At 41.7% G+C, this 16,942-nt stretch overlaps 1 protein-coding gene across 14 annotated transcripts in view; it reads left to right on the top strand.

The window, feature by feature from the left end:
- Nucleotides 1–16,942, top strand: part of SGCD (sarcoglycan delta) — a 448,968-nt gene that overhangs the window by 372,657 nt on the left and 59,369 nt on the right. For all 14 annotated transcript variants that reach the window (XM_087753645.1, XM_087753646.1, XM_087753643.1 and 11 more), the window contains one exon: nucleotides 16,364–16,451. In XM_087753645.1, the coding sequence (XP_087609771.1) occupies nucleotides 16,364–16,451 (88 nt within the window). The remainder of the gene's footprint in view (nucleotides 1–16,363; nucleotides 16,452–16,942) is intronic.

Below are 16,942 nucleotides of genomic sequence, written 5' to 3'. Positions count from 1 at the left end.
CTAGCTTCATAGTAAAATTGGCCAGAAGTCTCTCCACTTCAAATTTTAAAGGAAATTTTGTAGGCTGGCTGAAGGGGTACTTCCAGTAACACCAGAATTAAATCTTGATTTGTCTGTTCCCCATTGTTTGTCTAATGAGCTGGTGTTGTGTGCCACACACTGAGAGCACAACAGGGAACTGAAGTATCCCGCCAGCTGCAAAATCAGAGTATCCCAAAGAAGAGCAAGAGAGGAAGCTCTGAAGTAAACAAACATTTTGAAATAACTCCACAAGTTGCATTTCAAAGCAAAATCTCATGGAGGCTGCCTACGGTATTTTGAAAAGGATTTCATTAAATGTTGCTCACTTGTCATAAGCTGTCTTAAATGGAAGAGTAATGGCTCATAACATTTGTAAGCTTTTTAATTTCATGCAATATGAGCAGTGTAATCAACACCTATTAAAGTCAATCAGCTGTGCCAAGTGGGCTACCTACCTTGGCTTTTGTCTATATTTTCATCATGGGTACACCTCTGAACTAACTCTGGGAACAACGTGTTTGTACTTCTTATCCTACCATCAGTGGAAATTTGTGTCCAAAAACACCGATATGGTCACTGCAGAGGTATCTGAACCCATAAGCTGAATAAGCACTTTGTAGTCAGTGGTTTTCACCTTCTAGGGAGCGAGTTTGGGCCCTGGAGTTGATGCGGACTAGTTAACAGCTCTGGAGCTAAACATGACAGAGATGGAGAATTTCCCAAACGATCTCCCAATGTGTTTGACTTTTTCCCTTTGACAGGTGAAATTTCTCTGCTTGAGCTGGTTGTGTAAGGAGAGGGGAGCTGTTCAGGTCATGTGTTTTTTTTGCTGTTCTGATCCGATTCCCATCTCCTCTTCGTTTTAAACATTTGCAGCTGGACTCTGTGGTCATAAAAACAAGTGATGTGCATCACGGCTCAAAGTGAGCAGCTGGGTTAAGGTTGGGTGCTCTGTGGTCCCTAAGCTTTTGCATTGCATTTTTGGCATGACCTCAGAAATTGCTTGCATTTCAGCTGTGAAGAGGAGGACAGTGGGGCTGAATTTTGTGGTGGGGCCGTATTTCCACGGAAATGTTGCAAATCAGCTGTTTTCACCTGAGTCACGAGCCTTGAGGCAGGAGTGCAGGCACTAGAAGCTAAAAGAATAGAATAAACATTTGATTCAGTTTATTCCCCCAAAAGGGAAAAGAAAAGATGTGGGATTATTGATTTTAAAGTTGAAAGAAAAAATGGCTGAGCTGAATGAATTTGGCAGGCAGTTTCTTGCCTTCCTTGGACATGCACCACTCTTCCACTCTTCTAGTGTCTGTTATTTCAGTTTTCATTTGGCATCTTGAATTTGCATGCTACCTCTATGAATTAACTGGGAAGCTGCTGTGAAGCTCATTTTTCCTAATTAGCCATTTATTATGGCTTCTTGGGATTCCTACAGGCTTCTAAACCTTCAGGAGCTGTATATCATCCTTACTTTTCTATGTTAAATCTTGTATTAAAAAAAATAACAACACAGGGGGTTTACCGGAGGATTCATGAGTGTGGGACACATCAGTCACACCTACTGATTATGGGATTTCTGTTGCTGACTTGTATTGCCGGACAGGGATTACTGTTAAAAGAGAAGCTCTGCTGGTAGTTGACTACAGCTGACCTGAACCAGCCCGTGGGATTGAATGCATTCATAGAGTAGCCTTGAATTCTCAGTCCAAAACTTGATCCAAATTTCATTTTAACAAGCTGTAGCCTCAGAAAGAAGTAAGCCTTACAAAGCACCTGAAACTGCTCAGGAAAAAACATGTGCAATCATGTACTGCTGCATTTCTCTCTCTCAAGGGCAAAGGCCTTGAGTTTAAGGATTTACTATGTCTAGACATTGCTGCTGACAATCAGGATTGTGCCTGCTTTGGAAAGGCTGAAATATAAAAGCAACTTCTTAATACTAAAAATGAAAAAGGAATAAAACTTTGTACAGTATGGATAGAGAGAAGATAGAGACAAATAGACAAAGGAAACACTAAAAGACAAATAGCAAGATCCAATTATAAAGAAAAAGAATGTTTTTCTGATATTTCCAAGAAGCCTCAAGAGCAGAGCTTTGTGTCTTTTTACCACAGGACAGCAAACACTTCTGCAACTCTTCTGCTGATCAAAACTATTTCAGCAGCAAAGTTATGTATTTTGTAAGGCAAGCGTTACTTGACAAGACAAGCTGTGCTGTCATTAGGAGGTGCAGGCACACACAACTGGTTTTACAGACAGTTCAGTTTGTGTGTTCTTTGATTTGCAACAGGAAAGGAAAGCCAGACCTTCCAGGGTTCATTCACCAGTTGCTATGCCAGTAATAAGAGTTTCTCTGATTGTTCTGTTTCTAAATGACAAATACTGGATTTGGAGAAAGAAGAATGCAGGGTAAAACAAGAACAACTCTAAATTTGCTCATGTTCTTTTGGAGCAAATTGGTTGAGGCTCTTGGGAAAACTGAGTTGCTTCTTTTGAAAGAAAAAGCTTCTTTGGCTGTTAACATTTCCCTGACTGGAACATCTCTATTTCTGATCTCTGTCTGCGGCTGTGCCTGGCCATCTACTGCCATGTACGCCAGTGTCTTTCAGGAAGGGACAGTCCCATGCCAGTGTTAGTGGCACAGTGTTGCAGTGCAGGACACTACTGTACGTGTGGGATAAAAATAGCTATAAATCTAGCCACAGAGATAGGCTTTCTGACTTGTCAGTGAATTATTGATCTAGGCTTCAGTCCAACTAGATATTTAATTATGTGCATAATTTACGGACATAAGTAATTTCATTGACATCATTAAGGCTATTCGCATGCATAAAGTCAGGTATACGTTGGGTTCTGGATTATGCCCTGTAATTTCTACATATACTGCTTGTGTGTGGCAGAGCAAAGCCACCAGCAGGAGTCCATCCTGCTGGTCTCTGTACAAACGTGGAGACAGACACAGCCCTTTCCTCCAAAAGGTTTTACGTTGTCAGTAGGTAGATAGAGAGTGGGACAGGAGATAGGGATGAGAGTGAGCAAAGCAGCTTGCCCATTCACTCCTACAGCAGCTGAGGATTGGTGTAAGGAGTCCTCTGTCCATGTGCATGCTCGTTTTAGTAGACCACATGCCCCAAGTATAAAGCCGTGTGGTGATAAAGCTGGCAGATATTTTCAAGTAAAAGCCAATATGGTAAAAAATTGTCCTTCTTGGGGGTGTGAAGGAAAGCAGTTTCCATGATGCCCATTTTTTTTTTGTTTGTTTCTTTTTTCATTTTTTACTGCAGGATTTCAGTATAAAATGTCACATGTCCATTGATTTCCTCTTGATTTGCTCTGATTCCGAGTCCAATGAATTTTTTAGGTTTGCTTCCAGCCTGGCCTTAAAAGGTGGGATAATTTTCTGAGGCAGGTTGTATGAAGTACTAGCAGGGAGTCTGCTCCTCATTTCTCCCTGAAAGGGAATAATCTATGGAACAGAAAGAAAATTCAAGGTGTTTCAGCTCACAATATTTCTTCCTTGTTCATCCATCAGGGCACGATCGTTGTTTGCCATCCTTCCATGAAATAGCAGGAGATTCCTCACTTTCAAACCTTAAATTTTCTCTGAGCAGAAGTGGAGCAAAACCGTCTGTGGCTTTTCTATTCTCACCAATGAGGTTCCCCAGACAGCATCAACTGTACAGTGCTGCTGTCATCCAGCTTCCCCCAGAAACATCCCTTCTAAAGAGAGAGAGATGTCTTCGTTTGGAAAGTCCTTCCTTATGGTCTATGAAGGAAGGTTTTATTTAAAGTTTATTTCAAATGCAGCGGTGCTAAAATTTGATTTGTAAATCCCTGTCTGTTTCTGAAAATGGTAAACGCATGCCAAGATTTGCACGGTATCTTAGTCAGTGCAGGATGCTTTGTTGGATTCTTAATTTGTAGTCTAAAACTACGCAATGAATTTGCTTTTATGACCTAGGCTTTTTCCTTTCTCTTTCTTTCCAGCTACAGCTTGATATTCTGCTTCTAGTTCTTTTTCTCCTTGAGTAAAACAATATACCGTTCCATTGTGTCTCTCTTGATTTAGACAAGGGATGGATTTGTCATGGGGCATTTAATAAATAAAAGTGGCTAACATCTGAGTTCTGCTTCTCTGCTAAGAAGCCAGCAGCAGCTGCAAAAGATTGCCCGTGGCACCATGAATTGGGTGGCTACTGATTTGAAGAGAAGCATGCTGTTCACTGAATCATCCATATCACTCGTCACAGTGCCTAGAAAGTCATCTTTTCCAAGTACTAATGCAAGTTGAGCCTTCCTCTTGGATGTAATCTGACAGGACTGCAGCCTAAAGCAGCACAGCTGAAGAATAAGATGTGTTTTTTCCAATGAGAAGCTTTGTAAGACATCAGTATTTAAAAGCAGAGAAATAAATAAAATTACAGACAATCAGGTTGATTGAGGGGGGAAGAGAGGTCATTTGTCTGACAGAACAAGCACATCTCTCCAGCCAGGCTTTCAGTTCTTTAGCCAAAAGCTGTTGTCTTTCTTTTGATTAGATTGGTCTGGAAGAGTGTGAGCAACTCATTGTTTTTCTTAAAATCATTGCTTTTTGAGGTATATTTTGCAGGTTAGCAGTACAAAGTGGGCATAGTTCTTCATTGCCTTAGAGCAGTTGATATTTCCCTCTAAGCAGATTCACTGTTGTGTTGTACACCCAGGTGAAGCCAGACAGTGAATGGCCAAATAATCCATAATCCAAACGCACACTAATTGCTATAAAAGGTCAAGAGTAAGTGATCAACCTGAGCTGATTTTAGTGACTTGGTTTCCAAAGAGCCATGGCTGGAAGACAGTGGGTTTGATGGGATGAACCTGAACATGTTTCCTCTGATGCTTCCTGTGGTTGAGTGTTCAGAGCCTGTGTCCTCCAGTTTTTTGCAAAACGTCCTTCACTATTTAAATGAAATAAAGGCCACACAGGGCAATGGTATGTATGTTGTCAATGCTACTGGCTTGAGAAGCACCTTCTATTGCATGTTTACTGTTACTTCAAGCCAAAATATTTTACCTGTATTCTGCTGCCTCTTGAAATCCCCAGCTCCTACTGCAAACTGCCTTTTGTTATATATGTTTCCTTAAGATTCCAACTATTATTTATAAATGATGAACCTTGATGTTGGTACACAGTTGGGAGAACAGCAGGCTTTTTGTTTCTCTCTGCAACATTATCTATTATGCAGCATCCTAGGAAGCATAGCTTAGCTGAAATAGAAGAAACAGGAACAAGCAGGCAGGACCCTTCCTGCGCCCTTTCCTGGTAGGAGCCACTGGTTGGGTGTCTTCACCAATCAGTTTTGTTCCTCTGGAGTTTTGAAAGAACTTCAGGAATAAAAACATCGGGAGGCAAATGCCTTCTGTTTAAAAGTGGAGACAACCAGACAGGCTGAGCCACCCTGCTGATTGCCCAAAGAGTAATTTGGGGTCCTGAGCTTTTATATGCCTCCCTGTGCTCTATGTTACCTTCACACATCCTAATCTCTTTGGCTGCTTTTGCCATTACTCACCATTTCCCCAAACAACATTCCTGTCTTCTTCCAGGCATGGAAAAAGCATCTGCTGATCTTTCTGCAAACCTGACGTCTCTTGAAATACCACTCCCCAGCTCCCCAGTGGTGTTGGTTAGGGATGTATTTTTGCTCACTGGCCCTGTACCATGACAGTATTCTGTGTTCCTCTCCTCTCTTCACCCTGAAGCAGATACTCAAGAGTGTCTGTTGAATGGCAGCCGCAAGATACAGTCAAGTCCCAACACAGAGCACCCTACCTCTGTGCTTATGCAATTGTCCCGCTGATTGGACCTATGCTGTCACGCTATCTCTGTAAGTACATGTGTTTGGTGTAGCAACGTCCAGCATGATTTAGCATCTTTCCTCCAGATCAATCCAATTTCATGTCACGTGCTTAGCTGCATCTGTCATTTTAGCTTTTCAAGAGTACTGCTGCCTTGGCTGTTAGACATTCAGCCTCTCCGAGACGGATGGAGGTTTGCGGTTCCTCCTCTCCAAGACGATTCCTGTCTGACAGTAATGCACACATGGGCCATTGTGGCACTGCAGGTCAGAGTTTGGCCCCTCTGTTTATTCCTGTGGGGAGGCCTCTGTCTAGTCCTGTAGACCAACAGAGCGTCCTTCTTAAAGCTGAGTATTGATCATTTCAGCAGAAAAAACAAAGTCGTTAGATAAAAGCAATTCAAAAACAGTCTGTGCAAATGTTTCTGTGACCCCATAACCCTGTATCATAATTAAAGCAGATCAAATGACTTTGGTATCAGAGGTACAGTTACGGGCCCAGCCTTTCTTTTCTGTCCTTACCACTTTCCCAGATATGCCCATACAGAGTTAACTGAGTATATTTCTACAATAAATATTCCCACAACAAGGCCAAAATATGGTTTTCATCAATCATTTCATAGCTGCTTCAAACCTGTCACACCAGTGTATGTGCTTACAGCAGCTTGGGGAAAAAAAAATGCAGACAAACCACAAATGAAAGCAAGAATTTGAATAGAAAACCTGAATTTTCTATCACCAGGAATGGTCAGTACAGTGGCAAGTGCACAGTCTCCAATGAATAAATAATTGCAGATCCAGGAAATTAGATTATTACTCCCATGAAGCTATTGAAAAGGAGAGCACACTGAGCTCTTAAAACCTGTTTCCTGATACACAGACCTGCATTTGCCTATGGAGCACAGTAAACCTGAAGGACGGGTCTCGTAAAGAAGAGCCTTATAATTGCAACAGAAGCCCAGAAAGAGAAACACTTTGATTGCAGGAACATGCCCGGGCTGAACCTTGTCATTTCACAGGCCAGACGCATTGGAGAGAACTCCACTGGGTAATCACAGAAGTGAGGATGGCCTTCTGCGTCCTGCCTTCCAGCCGTAACCGTGCTGTAATATAGTTGCTTTTGCAGTGTAATTGCTTTCTCTGCAGGGCTTCTTCCTATTGATTCTGCTTGTGTGGATTTAAATTGTTTGCGGGTTGGAACTAGACTCAAGTTGGTCTGCATCTCCGCTTTTCTGTGCTAGGCAGCTCACGTGACAGTTCTATCTAAAAGACTTTAATGATGTCTAGATAGCATTGCTCCCTGGCCTGCGCATATGTATTTGATTTGAGGAGAGAGGGTGGATCAGATAAGTTCAGAACATCAATAAATACGTGTATTTTGTTTGGTGACACTTGTTCAATTTGAATCTTTTTCCCAGGAAGCAGCTTGTGTTGTGTCATTTTTTCAGCGTGCTGTGTAAATGCTCTGCATCTGCAACTGTCGGGGATGGTGCCATCCCATAGCAATGCCATCTGCTCGTTCACAAAGTGCTTTTTGCGTAGATAAAAAATGTGAGGTGTTACTCATAATTAGGCAAATCACATGCTGTGATCTGTGATTGATTTGATTTCTGTTGCTGGCTACCTCGCATATGTCTATGTGTCCATAAGTATTGTCTACATATCAGCATATGGATGCAAATGAATCAGAGACTCATGAATTCTTTTTCCCAATCCAGACAGATGGAAATGTTTTCCCTTCTTCTTATTAGCAGCAGCTGAATTTCAGTAACACCAGGGGCCTCTGCTAGGATCTTGCCTGTGTTTCATGCGGTACATGCATACGTAAGTTGGCATGGCCATTTATAATCTAATACAAGAAGTAAGCGATCCATGACATGCAGCAAAGGAAAGTTATAATTTCAAAGCAATGTTCAGGGATAGCCACGTTATTAGCCGCCTTAGAGAAAAATATCTGGATATATAACTTGGCATTATGCAGTACAGTAACAAAATGCCTAAAAGGTGCTGTGAGCGTTGCAGAACCCAAGTGTCTCTGCTGAATCAGGCTTTTAAGAAATATTACCGTGCCTTTCTTGGTATTAACTGTATGTATTCTTGGACGTGTATTCACCTCACTAACTGAGCGAGATCCTAATTGTTTCTGGTTGTACTATGGTCCAAGTAACACTGATAGGAAGAGAAAGTAACTTAGAAATTACTAGTTCTGTATAATTTTAATATTGTCTTCAAATGCCTTTTATAGATAGTGAGGTATGATTTACCATTAGTTTTAAAAGATATTTAAGGCAGGCAGTAGGCATACCAGAAAGGCCATAAAAATGAAAACACATGAACAGAGGTCTGCACAGTTGTCTGGAGTAAAAGTTACGAGCAGCGGAGTAGCTGTATAGTTGGATGATTTAGAATATTTTAAACCACAGCAGAGCTCTCTTCCTTTCTCTCCCTCTCTCCTATGGTTCTGTGCCTATCTACAGTGAGTTCACTTCAGCAGGAGATCTGTCACCACTGGAGTCTGGCCGTAACTAGGATAGCCTGAGGCAGAAAATAGGCTATAACTTTGTGCAAATCCATAGTCCCACTGCTACACCACCTCTTATAGACAAGGATCAGATCGGTGCGAGCTGCCACTGAGCAGCTACTGCGGTTCAGTATTTCTGCAGAAGAATTCAAGTAAATTGAAATGGTTAGTGAATACTTGGTTGATTTTTACTGGAAGTGGTGATCAATGTGCTGAGTACCTAGGACTGCCGTTCTCCTGTTTAAGAGCATTACAGTTTCTCAAGTCCTGCTTAGTTTGTACGAGGGAGAGCCGTTCCCCAGTGATGCAAAGTTAATCATCAGCGCACATTTGGTCGGCTCTGGTGTAACACCTTTGGGTGAACTCTGCAGTGAAGTGCTTGAAGCATTTTCAGAATTATTTGGTCATTTTACAAGTTGTGCTGTTCACTTCATGTCAGACATTGTCTGAGGGTGTCTTGCCAGAGGACTTCTTGTGCTGAGCACGCTTAATGCATTGGATGTCTTCCGAAGCCAGTAATGCTCAATTCAGTCCTACCCATACAGAAAGTTTTGTGAATGTGCAGCAGCCTTCAGACGTTACAAATCCAGATTTCCCACCCCCATGGATACTGAATAGAACTCCAACATGCACGGTTGCATTTCAGTTTTATGTGTATGTCTATCAGTTTTATCATGTCGTCTGTGGTTTTCCTCACGAGTCAATGGAGTAAAAAAGAAAAAAGAATGGCAAAGAAGTCGAGGCAGATGTAATGTCTTGGAGATTTTTTCGGTGTTGTTTTTAATGTCAGTAGACATGGTGTAATTTAATTTTCAGAAGAATCTCAGCTGCAAAGCAGCTGATTAGGCATCTTGAAGAAGCAACCACTCTCTTGAAGCACTGTGTTCATGAGATTATTACAGGTACTCTTCTAAAGAGAGAAACCCCTAGATTGCCAGAAATAAATCACTTTGAAGGATACAAACCCCCTTGGGTAGCCATCCAAAAGCAGAACCCAGTCATTTATATCTCACATCACAGACCTGCCTTCTTTGCACTTTAAAAAGAAGAGTCAGAGATGTAATTGCTTTAATGTAGCTGTGGGAAATTTATCTTTTGTTTCTATTATTTAAATGAACTTCAAGAAATGCCATAAAAGGGGGGGGGGGGGGGGGTTGTGGTGTCAGGCATAAAACTCCAATATATGCACTATCTATGCCATTAAAATGTCTCAGGTTGGGTGGGACCACAGTATTTTTTGAGCTTAATGGTACTGTAAAACATCTCTTTCTGCAAATGTGACTGTACCTTGTTTGCATAGAAGAAGGAACTTGAATTTTTTGGTTTTAGGCACTTGAATACTTAATAAAATGTCAAAAGTTGGAACACAGCACATCAAGTAAGCTCATGAAGTACCATTTATGTCTTTGAGTGCCAGTTGCAGGTCAGGGATGTATCAACTCCGTTACTGATCCAGGTTACATGCATTATACTTGTGAAAGTTTGCTTCCTTGAAAGGAGGATGCAGACTACATTTTGTTATCTCTGCACTGGACCTGTTGCCTCCTTCCTAAAAGCAATCATCTTTAGACACAAATGTAGCACATACTGGGGCATTTTGTAGCATTTGTTCTAATCTGTTTGTTACCAGTTCTGTTCACGGTTTGCTTTCATTCTGCTATGAAACGCTAACACTGTCAAATCAGAAGTTTTACTAAAAAAGGGATTTAGTTACATGAACGTTATATTCAACTGTTTGAAGGACAAAGTCAAGATGAAAAGAGACTTAGTGCTTAAACAACAAAAAGTACGTTCAAATCATATTTAAGGGATGTTTTCAATCTAGCACCTAGGGATTTAGTCACATGACTTAAATTTTTGTGCCAGAAGGCTTCTGGGCAAAATTCCGTTCTTGCTGTGGGGAGCTAGATCAGACGCAGGAGGAGGAGCTATTGCGTTTGCTTGTTAAAAAGAAACAGTAATGGTTGGCTTGCAAGTCTGGCCTGAAGTCTAGATTTTCTATTGATGTAGATGAAGGCCAGGCTGCTGTTCCAAGAGGGATCTTAGGGACAGGGTTCACTAGATACTCCCAAGTTTGTCTTCTTCACAGCCAAAGATAGATGTTGTCCAGTGTTTCGTCTGTTTGCTTTTCAGGAGGTGCACGATGTCTGTACAATGTTCTGGTGAGGTTTGCTATGAGTCACGGCGGTGCCAGTTGCTTGATCTCTGCAGCATCTGTTTCCAATTCTGAAGTTTTTTTCCCCCCTTGTTTCCTCCCAACTCTCTGTTTTATGGGAGCAGCTCTGAGCTTTTCCAGTGTCGGACACTCCCCAAAGGAGTTTCTGTTCTCAAGGCAGGAGTGAGGGAAAGAAATGCATGCTCGGGGTCAGGTCTGTTTTTTTGACTGTGTGCTTGCAGCATGTTCTGGAGATCTTTGTGGTTAGGAAACTCTGCATTTAGTGTCATGCAGTGAGGGTATTACTGGTGCTTCCCTTTGAAGGATGAGCAAGTCATATGGGAACATGCAAAACTGGGTCAGGGATACTAATTTAAGCACGTCTGTGTCAACCGACCAAAAATTACAGAGTAAGGGTTAAAAAGTCAGCTTTCCCGGTAGGTCTCAGGACATTCCTGGCAACTGCAAAAATGAGCTTGCAGGCAGTGCTGTGTCCCAGGCAGCATGTGCTGCTGTGGGTCAGTTACGTTAGGAGGTACGGCAGAGGTGACACTTTTGTGTTTTCGTTAGCAAAGTTTGCCATTCTTGGTGAAGGCCGTCTTGTGCCCTGAAATGAGTGCTTTGTGTCTTGGTTAACAGGCAATGAATACTTGCCACTCCAAAACAGACAAAACTGTGAAACGTTGCCTCGTGCAGCTCTGAGTTGTCCCTACCAATGGAAAATGCAATGCAGGAGAGTAAGTATCATTGCTGTTATTACTATTATCACATTTAGCTGCTAGTATAGTAGGACTGATTGGGCTTCAGGAAAGGAATATATTTGTTATAACCCACATGAATACTTCCCCTCTACCAGCAGCTCCTTAAAAAAGCACTCAAAGTGCAGGCAAGCGAACGTGCTGCTTGTGTCTGTAGGCCAGGTGAAGGAGAGCTTTTGCCCTCATAGCGTGCTGGCTGCTTGCTTCACAGAAAATGAGCGTTTGCCCTCTGACACTCCAGCTATGTATAGAGCGGTGTTTGCTTTCTGTAATGTCAGTGAGACATACAGTTGAGCAGGAAAATGGTGCTCTGAGTGGCTTCTCCGTAGACTGCTCCTTGCCAACCTGGATTATGCTTTAATATTTTAACTTTTCCCATTACTTTGTCAAACCTGCAGGAGATTCACCATTTCCACTGTTTCCACAATCTTCACTTGCACTTACTGTGTGAAGCCTTTGAATGCACAGGATCAAATCAAAGCTACTCCTTCTGACCATCCAAATTACAAACACACTGACTGTGATGCATTATTTTAAAATTGCCTGTTAAAATTTAAAAGGATTTCCAAATATTTTTAATAATTCCCTAAAACAGTTTAAGGGCATCTGTTAAAGTATTGAATTTCCTTAAAGGCAGCACTGGTTGGGATTGCTTCAGCTGCAAATTAGGGTTGTCAGTCAAAGTGCTTTTTCTGTTTTAGTCTCTGATCTAGGAGTTTTTAGCATCCCTTCCAAAGTGAGCCAAAGACAGCCAGCTAGCGAGCTGTTAGGGCTTGTTTTGCCATGTGTTTAACCTAGCAAACAATCAGTCGATACCTTTTGCAAAGTCTTCTGTATTTTACTGGATTCCTCACTGCTCAGTGAGGAAACAAGCTATACTGTTTTGACGTATTTTTGTACTTTCCACATTCTTTATTCTGCAGCATATGTCCAATGTTTTAATGTATTGAGTAGCTGTGGCAACTTCTTTTCTGTGTCTACAAACATTTGCACTGTTGTTAAGCTATTGGGTCTGCTAATGAGGGGCTGGAGTAAGAGGCAGAATGATGTATTTACTATGTAGGATTTCCTGCAGAGGTGAGTAGTGGATTCGTGGTGGGCTGGAAGTATATAACCAGCCCAAAAGAGTCCTTAAAAGATCCCAGCCTCACCTGCCCCCAGAAATGGAGCTGCAGCCCAGAGCAGGGTGGGATCCTCCGTTGGTGTCCAGCAAGGTAAATGCTTAAAATAAATCGGAAGCAAACAGGAAAACATGGAGAAGGAAAAAAAAATGCATCCTACTCCCATCAATGTCTCTACCTCAGTTTCTCCAGCCAAATGATCAAAGGAACCACTGGAAAGAAACAAGAATGTAAAATAGTGTCGGAAAGGAGGTGACCACTGATTTAACTGGCAAAGTTGAGTGGGAAGTTAAATCAAAGGCTGTAGTTCAGTGCAGTGCAGTGAGGTGGCTAAGATGGACATGAACTGGGACTCTGCTAACAGAACACAGTTAATGGAGGGTTGTTGTCAAGAGGTTGAAGTCATAACAGCCGAGTCTGGGCATAAAGAGCAAGTCAGTGGCAGCGTGTGGGCAGGGAGCAGCATCTGCTCTTGCAAGGAGAGGTGCGGAGAAACCTTGTCTCCGTGTTTGTGATGAGAGGAAGAAGAACAAATGACAGAGAAAGAGTTTTCTCAGTACATCAGATAGCATGCAGGCAGTGAAATATGTTGGGTTATTGTGTGATCGGTGATATCAAATGTATTTTATCTCAAATGTGCTTTTCTGAAGAATTGGGTGGAACCTGTTGGAGAGAAACAGGTAGACAAAGAGAAGATGATTATTTTCTCTACTTTTCTGAACCCAGAGAATACTTAATCCAGTTTTCCGTTCACTTCAGTTTTCTTTGCATCAAGTCCAAGAGTAAAATATATTTATTTCTTTAATATTATTTATCTGGAAAGATTCAGAACTGGATTGTTGTGTATTATACTTCAGAAATGTTGTGTGTCTCATACTTAGTGTTATAATTAAAGTCAGACATGCTTATTTATTGCATGCTGATAGTCTAACTCTAGGTCTAGCAAGTGTTATGACAATTTGTGAGAATATTACTTCACTACATAATTATTTTTATTGTGCCGATGATGCCATTTTGATTTGGATTTCCATTTGCTCATGTGCATCAGAATACTTAATTTTGTGTCATGATAACATGAAAGTGTAAGAGAAGTGAAGGGTTTTGCCCTTTCAGTTACAATTTCTGTTTTAAGAATTTTTTAATGTTTTGATTATTTTTGTTCTGTATGATTGAAGGAAGCTGGCGTCATCACCAGGCTTGCAACGGCAGAAACATTTTTTAAATGTTTAGTGTGTAAAAGATGTTGGTGTTGTTACCTTTGTAAACAGCAGATGATGGACAGAAAATCTGCAGAATTTTCAGCAAAAGGGAGTAATTTTTTCAGCTCTTTTTCATTTCTTAATGGAAGAAGAATTATGGAAATGAGAGGGGGCATTGCATTAAGTGCTTGAAATGTTCCTTCCCTGCAGACCAATAAAAACATAAGTCTTCCATTAGGGAAATTTAGATTTTTTGAAGGCTGCATGAATCTGAGCTCTGAATCAGTGAATGAGATGACTATGCTAGGGTAAGCGTTTCAAGGTCTGATTATGTATTTTAAGTTTTTCGTAGGTGGATACCAGCTCTTAGCTTGTCTTGTATGACTTCTTTGGAGCAACTTTTTCTGTGCCTCTTTTTATATTAACCACTTGGCTTATCTTGTAATACTTCTGTAGTGCAATCTCCTATTATGCAGATCAGTAACAGAGTTTCAAAGCCATGGGGACTGAATGATTTTTCCTACCTGAATTTGGACTAGAAGGTTTCCTGGCCTTTTCAGAACACTCCGGCTACTTGCATAACTCCATGAACAAAAGTCAAGTCGTGAAAGTAAAAAATGTGACCTGTCTGTGCTTGATATGGCATGTTTGTAGTGGTTATAGTCTCACCTATGACTATAGATTATGCAGATTGTAGCTATCTGCCTTTAAAAATATCATTCATCTGTAAGTGTGAAATGAAAATGTAGCAGTAAGCTGCTATTGCTGGGGGTGTTCAAATTAGGTCCCTGATCCGGGCTGTGGAGAATTAATACCAGATCAAGTGGGTATTCAAATGAAGCCATCTTTTTTTTTTTCTGTGCTATTAACCATAAAATAGTAATCAACATTAATTTCTAGGTTCTAGAATAACACAAATAAAAATGAATAAAAAGGAGCAAAAGCATTACCAGTCATTATCACTGCTCCTTCTACCTTATTAATCGTATTTCAGTGTCAGATATTGTATTACTGAAGCTGTCAAACACATCACAGAGGTATATAAGGATGATTTGTCCTCATTTAGTGTATGAGGAGACAGAGACACCACGAGCTTCTAAAACTTGTCCAAGGTCTGGAAATGATTAAGTGGAATTCTTTCTTTTTATTATTTTGATTTAGTTGTAAATAGTCTGAATGTAGCCATAATGGTCTAGTTATAATTGATCAAACAAATCTCATTTCTTCCTTTTTTGCTAAAGAGCTGATCCCATGGGTGCATGCAGCACAAATAGTTAAGGCATCAAATGTAATTATTGTGAATATTTGTTCACATGTGGGGCTGGTTTTATTTTAGTTTTTTGAGGTTTGTTTTCTGCAAACACTGCTGGGAATTGTTTACCAGTCACTGGAAGTGTTCCTTGAAGCTCCAGTCCATCACAGGACTCCCATGAGTGCATGCCTGTGCTCCTGTTATGTTTTATATGCAGACAACGTAGTCCTTCTGCCATGATCCAGAAAAATGGCATCAATGCAAGTATTAGTTATGTTCCTTATAAATTCAAGAGGCAAGGAGAACATGCCTGACCTACACAATCCTCCATCCCCATCCTGATTATTCATTCCTAACGGCAAGATTTTGAAATACTGGAAAGAGACTTTGGTGTAGGAAGTACATGGGCATAAAATTTTCAACTCCTTGCTGATTTTCTGGCTGTTTTATCCCCCCTACCAATCCTATGGCTTAGTCAGTTGATGAATTTAATCAGCTGCCTGCTTTAGACTTTATGAAGAGATACTGGCAGTGAATTTCCACCTTGCACGTTAGATTTTTGGCTGATTTATGTTGGGGTCACCCTGTGCTAGTGCCTTAGGTGGCTAATAGCCCCTGAGAAAGCAACTGTGTGGACTGGGGCTGCCTGTGGAAAACACAAGTTCCCGGGTGTCTTGGATACGTTTGCACACAGAAGGAGCCAGATGGTTTTCTCTGTGGGTTTTCTTTGGCTTCGCTCTGCGGGAGAAATACCTGAGATGGACGCTGCCAGGTAGCTGTGTGGCTCCTGTGTGTTAACAGCTGCTCTAACTCTTCTCTCAGAGGTATATTTAAAGCATAAAAATGAAAAATGGGTAGAAATCTGTGTGGTGAAGTGGGGAGGGGGGAAGATTTCATGTCTTGTGTATCTCCAGACCTGATGGGACGAGTCTGGTCCCAAGCTGGCATTCCAGACTGGAATGAGATGGTGGTACGTGCAGATAGTTCATGAGTGCTTTGAGACCAAAGGCACTTACTACACGTTAATATGGTTTTCTCATTCGCAGCCCTTGGGCACGGCTCACCCACATGGCTGTGTAGTATGCAGACACAGTCACCTGCTGGAGTCATCTGAAGCTGTGTGTGACATTGCAGATTTGACCCTGACATGCACTACTGCAGTCAGCCACCTCACCAAAACACCATGACCTTCGGGAAGCTTAGGTCAGGTCCCATATCACCTGCACATTTTAAAATAACATGTTGGTTGGCTTATACTGGCAATAAAGCTAACCATCCCTAAAACAAGGCTAGTCTCTGGGACATTATCTGGGCCAGAGGTGTGGACTATGGTTTTATCCTGGACAATAAAAACTAATGCAGGATAGCCTACACCTCAACCATGCGCCCAACCTTGGGGCCATTAACAGCAGCGCAGCAGCGTTAGGCAAAGCTCCAGGTGTCTCAAGCAGGCAGGTCTTGGGCAGTCATCCCCGTCTCACATGCTTGCTCTCGTGGTCTCGTTCCAGGGCAACCCACTGTATTTCCAGTCTGCCAGAAATGTGACAGTGAACATCCTCAATGAGAAGACTAAAGTCCTTACTCGCCTTGTAACAGGTAAGGAGGGGGAAAGGCTGCGTGGAAGAATTAAGGAGGGATGAAAGCGGGTGTGTTGTGGGATGCTGCGTTGGCTTTAGCATGCAGGAGGGGAGCCCAGGTGTCTTGTGAAGTACAAATGAAAACTTCGCTCCACTTTGTAGAAACAAAGCTAGAGACATGAAAGCCGTGCTGGAGAGGCAGCTGGCTGGTGCTTTCTGATCATGAAGCAGACCATCGTTTTCATCTGAGAGCCAATCCAGAGACAGAAAGGTTAGTTGTACGACTTCAGGGTCAAGAAGAATATATGCAGGATGACATTTCTGTTGTGACAGGCACAGGCTTTTCCTGAGACACTTTTAACTTGCCTGACATCCTGGGAAGTCTGCTGATTAACTGTGGCTGGGTTGGGACGCTTTGCAATTTAGAGCTCTCTGTGCCCTTCTGCTAATGAAGAATGCCCTCATGCTCCCAAGCATGAGTGTGTTTGATGGGGAGATGGGTGTTTCATA

Source organism: Nipponia nippon, unplaced genomic scaffold, assembly GCF_047370975.1.
Source record: "Nipponia nippon isolate SJK-2023a ecotype South Korea unplaced genomic scaffold, ASM4737097v1 scaffold_17, whole genome shotgun sequence".
Lineage (NCBI taxonomy): Eukaryota > Metazoa > Chordata > Aves > Pelecaniformes > Threskiornithidae > Nipponia > Nipponia nippon.
This window is presented reverse-complemented; position numbering and strand designations above follow the sequence as displayed.